The sequence below is a fragment of the Triticum urartu genome, chromosome 3 (genome assembly GCF_003073215.2).
Source record: "Triticum urartu cultivar G1812 chromosome 3, Tu2.1, whole genome shotgun sequence".
NCBI lineage: Eukaryota > Viridiplantae > Streptophyta > Magnoliopsida > Poales > Poaceae > Triticum > Triticum urartu.
In genome coordinates, this window is record NC_053024.1 from 467181143 (window position 1) to 467186376 (window position 5234).

General features: G+C 42.4%; 1 protein-coding gene and 1 long non-coding RNA gene across 2 annotated transcripts in view; one reads left to right on the top strand and one right to left on the bottom strand.

Annotated features, from left to right (window-relative positions):
- Window positions 1–620: 620 nt before the first annotated feature.
- LOC125544385 lies at window positions 621–2712 on the bottom strand. The gene is made up of 3 exons (XR_007299444.1): window positions 1625–2712; window positions 1348–1432; window positions 621–1221 (listed from the first exon to the last, which is right to left on the bottom strand). It is a non-coding gene; the product is annotated as an uncharacterized LOC125544385 (long non-coding RNA).
- Window positions 2713–2780: 68 nt separating this feature from the next.
- The window catches only part of LOC125546871 (probable auxin efflux carrier component 8), an 8648-nt gene continuing 6194 nt past the window's right edge, over window positions 2781–5234 (top strand). Inside the window, exons 1-4 of the mRNA XM_048710975.1 lie at window positions 2781–4059; window positions 4519–4702; window positions 4792–4877; window positions 4976–5220. Of these exons, the coding sequence (XP_048566932.1) occupies window positions 3552–4059; window positions 4519–4702; window positions 4792–4877; window positions 4976–5220 (1023 nt within the window). The 5' untranslated portion in view covers window positions 2781–3551. The remainder of the gene's footprint in view (window positions 4060–4518; window positions 4703–4791; window positions 4878–4975; window positions 5221–5234) is intronic.

Sequence of the window (5234 nt, forward strand, 5' to 3'; positions counted from 1 at the left end):
TTCTAGTGGAGAAGCTTGGGCTTGCAACTACACGGTCAATGGACATGACTATACCATGGGGTATTATCTTGCCGATGGTATTTATTCTTCATGGTCAACATTTGTGAAGACCATCACTGAGCCAAAAAGCAAGAAGCACAAAAAAAATCCCAAGCACAAGAAGCATGCCCAAAGTATATTGAGAGGGCATTTGATTTGTTGCAAGCTCTGTTTGCCATTGTTGGAGCTTGCTACTAGGATAAGAAATCCGTCTCAATTATCATGATTGCATGTGTAATTCTACACATCATTATCGAGGATGAGAGGAATTAAACTTAGAGTTTTTCTATAATAATATTGGTAGCCGTGTCAAGCCTGACAGGAACCAGATCAGATCATTGCATTTCTAGAGGCCTACCAGCAAATTGAGGATAATACCACACACACCCAGCTCCGTGATGATCTCATTAAGCATAGTGATCTCATTGAGCATAGTGACAACTGTATGGGGAGGTAGACTCCCATTTTATTTATTTGATCCTATTTGCATTCATGTGTGATTGAACAATTATTTTCATCCTGAACCATTCATTATTGTTTTAATTAGTCGGATTTGAACATTTATTGTAACTGAAATGATTATTGCATTGTATGATACTAAAACATTAATAAGTTTGATTTATGTTGCTGTTGTATCAAGATTATATGTTCAAAATCATGAATTTGCCTAAAATCCCGAAAACGGTTTTGTGGTACCACAAGGAGTCCATCGGAACAGATCCCATAAACTAGTGGTCGGAGCCCTCGCGGTACCGTTTTCAGGGAGACCTTAAAACGGTTTTGCAGGACACCGATTTGCGGGATCCAGAGATGCTCTTAGAGCTCCAAACTGCTGCTGCCTCCTCGATACGTCTGTGTCGGTTGGATGCTGCAGCTGCTACTCCATGCTGCGATCAACGCAAGCTCCCAGCCAGACGATGCAGCCATGTCAACAGCTGCAGCTGCAGATGCCATCGAGCGCCTTAAGATGTAACGTGTGATTTCAGACAACCTCGGAGCAACGCATGTGTCTTCACGACACGATCATCAGTCTATCACTGTTTGTTTTCTTGGCGGGAGAACCGCGGAATCCGATGCATTATCAGACAAGACTCCGGGGAGCCTGTGCGTCTCACGTTACAAACAGCGTCCGGCTGCATGCGCCTGCCTCTGCTTTAGACTGTACGCCCTGGAAGAGACCGACTTCACAGACATGCAAAGAAGGTAAAAGATCAGAGGGTGTGTACAAAGCCAAAGGAGATAGATACTCTAGCTCCGGGAGGGACCCTGCAGCAAAGATCAGGCGCAGGATGCACACGGCTACCTTACCTGCAGGCTTGCAACGGCTGTCGAGCACTGCCACTGCCAGCGCTACACTGTCCTGCAAAGATGTTTTCGTCCTCACCGGGTTAATCTACAGGTACAATGGGCAGTTCAGCAAAGAAGGGCTGAGCGGGGTCTCCGGTTCGAACAATACAGTTAGAATAAGCAGTTGTAATCCGGCATTGGGCGTAAATTTACGGGCAAAGATGTAGCGTTGCATAATATAAGCAGCTCAGTTCTTGGCCTTTTCCAAATGATGTAAACAATGACATACTGTACATACCTTTTCTCAAGGATCTTCTCTTCTTTTCTTGTTCAGAGAGAACTCCTCCTACAAGAATCATTTTTCCTTTCGACACGGAGAGAAAGCATCTTAGCTGAAGAGTAGAGTGTGATCGATGCAAAGAGAGAAAACGATCGATCGGTGGTAAAGATAAAAAGGGGGAACAGGAAACTAGCCTGAGTCCTGCAAGATCAACATCAGATCGCCCACCTGCTAGGCTGCTAGCTTGCGAGGGTTGCCAACCGCAACAGAGTACAGCTGATGAAAGAGCATAAAGAGAAGGCGGTAAATGAGAAAAGCCCTCACTTGAGCAAAAGAAGATGCACTGTTGCTGCTTATGGGAGAAATGCCATGGTCTCAAAGCAAGTTTCACCCGAGCACTCATTCCGGCCTTTTGCTACAATTGGACAAGCATGGCAAATCTTGTGAACTGGACATGTACTTCTTCCCTTCGTTGCTTCTCCCTCAATTAACTTCTTTATTCTTGCCTTCTACCTATCAGCTTTCTAAGAATAATACGTCACGCCAAGATGGAGCAAAAGAAGAAGAAGAAATCCTGGGGAAATGACACCGCAAAACCTGGAAGGACAAAAAGAAAACATGTTCATCTTTTAAGCAACATGCTTTCAGTAAGTGAGCATCGTTGCGCCCGGCATAGTATTTTGAACAGTAGGATGCTGGCGTAGCATCCGTGCAATTAAAACGTAGGTACAAGTAACAGGATTATCACCATTTTTTTAGCCGAACCATACAGCCCCAAAAGAAATGAGCATATAACTAAACAAAAATTCAAGTTAGTTCAATAGTTCTTTTCGTAGCAAAGTGTGGACCACCATGCTGCTGGATGAACTGAACACTGATGAAGTGATGATCAATTAAACACCAGACCGACAAGCTATGCCAAAGCTTCTGTATCATTTGCTGGAGTTGTCACACCATTTCTTTTTCCAAAGTCTTGTTCTGCTGACCAGAAAACAAAAGGACAAGGAAAAAAAATGCTATTCTGCCTTTAAACTGTTGGCGCACATGCCTTGGTCATTTTACTGCTTACCATGTTCGTGTAATGTGTCTCATGCTAACGAGCCACAGTTAACAGGCTGTACGCCCCCCCCCCCCCCCCCCCCCCCCCCAAAAAAAAAAAGAACTTAACTGGCTGTAGAAGAGGAACACAACCCATCAAACATGCCTTGATTCCGCACTTCATCTATGACATATTTAAGTGTGGTACCTAAGTTCAGGCTGGCAAAAAAAACAGCTAACTTACGGAAAAGTTAGTTTCTTTGCTGTAAAAACCTTAACAAGATTTTCCACAAGAAAAGGCTGAAGGAAAGCATCAAAACATCTCTGGGTTAGACGATTAGACCCCTTAATAAAATTTATGGTCCCTCAACAAGAACCAAGGCCACTAGAAATGTTAGAAGGTGCATCCAGTTATTAACATGACCAAATCTAGAGGCCCACTTGGTCAACAAGATAAAGGGAAGAATATCAAAAGGCCATACTTCTCAAATATCCTAGATTGCCCTTTCACCATTATTATAGTTAAGCAGATAAAGAAAACAATAAGGCACTTTTAGCAGGTTAAAAGACATGAATCAGGATGGAGGCAGCATTTAGTCTACGTAATCATATCACTTCTTTACAATGCTATACTAACATGGTCAATTGTTATCATGCTTCACAAAGAGGGGTCCTACATAAGTTTTGATTCAGATGTTAAGTAACAAAGGTGCAAGTGGGACTTTACCAGCATGGGTAATTTGGACAATTTCAAAGGCTCTACTAAAGCTATGCATGGAAAAGTTTGCACAAAACCTGGCTTCTGGCTTCTGTCTGTGGTCTATATAAGGCAGCTACAGTACGCCCAAAAACTCTCTAGATCTCAGCCCAGCAAGAGATTTGGAGCGTTCTTGCTCCTCCATCCATTATGATCTCTTGGGTAGCCATCTACCATGTTCTTGAAGCGACAACACCATTGTATGTAGCCATGATACTAGCCTACCTATCCATAAAATGGTGGAAGTTGTTCACTCCAGAGCAGTGCTCTGGGATCAACAAGTTCGTGGCCAACTTCTCCATCCCTCTTCTCTCTTTCCAGGTCATCTCCACAAACAATCCTTACGACATGAACCTCAAGCTCATATTCGCAGACATCCTACAGAAGTCGATCGCCTTGCTGGGGTTTGCAGCCATATCTAGAGCATGTTGTGCGGAGAAGTTTGATTGGCTCATTACAGGTTTCTCTTTGTCGACACTGCCCAATACGCTGATTGTCGGTATCCCATTGCTGAAAGGAATGTATGGTGATGAAGCTGTCAAGCTGATAAGTCAGATAGTTGTCCTACAGAGCCTAATTTGGTACACACTTCTTCTCTTTCTGCTTGAATTCCGAGCCGCCAAAGGAATAGCTGCCGCACCATCATCTGAAATTGTAGGTAAGAACCTGAAATCTGTTAAGGATTAGTACATGAAATCGTTTCATCTGTACACAATCAAATTAGTCATGTTTTTCTTCGAGATAAAGAATGCAAGCTGTTCTTTCGGCATTCATTTCCTTGTTTTCCTTCTTGAAAAGTGCATTCTTAATGTTGCTGTTATTTTCTGGGGACCTCCAGTGATCCTAAACATTTCAGAAAGATAAAGAGTAATTTAAGTACTACAGCTCATTAGAAAAAACGACTGTCCACTGTCTGGTGGTTTACAGTGGCCTTTACTTTAGAACTTGTCTATAATGCGATTGATCTGCTATGATATACATTTGCCTGAAACAGTGAGATGATTTTTTTCTGAATTATCCCATGGGCCATTGTCAAAGGTTTCAAACCTATCATGTGTCATTTATAGAAAGTAACTTCAACTTCTTCATGAGTTTTTAACTAGTTGGTTTTTTAAAGATGAGGAAGAAGCAGGTACTCTAGGAGCTACACAACAGACATACCAAGAGGGCCAGTCAAAAGGTGTATCAGCAAGATGTTCTAGGGCCTTCCGCTTTTTGTTGGTGATTGGGATGAAGTTAGTGATGAATCCGAACATTTACGCATGCCTGATCGGTCTAATTTGGGCACTGATTAGCTTCAGGTATTAACATGGGTTTACATGAATCGAATTTACATTCTCAAACTGGAATGCAGCAATTATCATATGTAGCTAAATAACATCTCTTGTAGGTGGCAAATACAGTTACCCTTGATCATCAGTAACTCCATAAGGATACTCTCAGATGGAGGGCTGGGAATGGCAATGTTCAGCCTAGGTGTGAATTACACCAGCAAAATTAAAATTAGCATATATGAAGATAAACTCTGTAAAGCCCAGTTACATAATCATAACTTCTAATTGCTTCTGTTACAGGTCTTTTCACAGCTCTACAGACAAAAATTATAGCCTGCGGAACTAAGAAGATGCTACTGTCACTAGGCATCAGGTTCTTTCTAGGACCAGCCCTGATGATGATCTCTTCCTATGCTGTTGGGATGCGTGGAATCTTGCTCAAGGTGGCCATTGTGCAGGTAAGGTTTTCTCCAATGTTTCCCTTGAGCCATGTGTCTGTGTGTGTGAAAATTCATAAATGCGTGAAAAATTCAAAGACAAAAATTGTGCCTAACCTCTA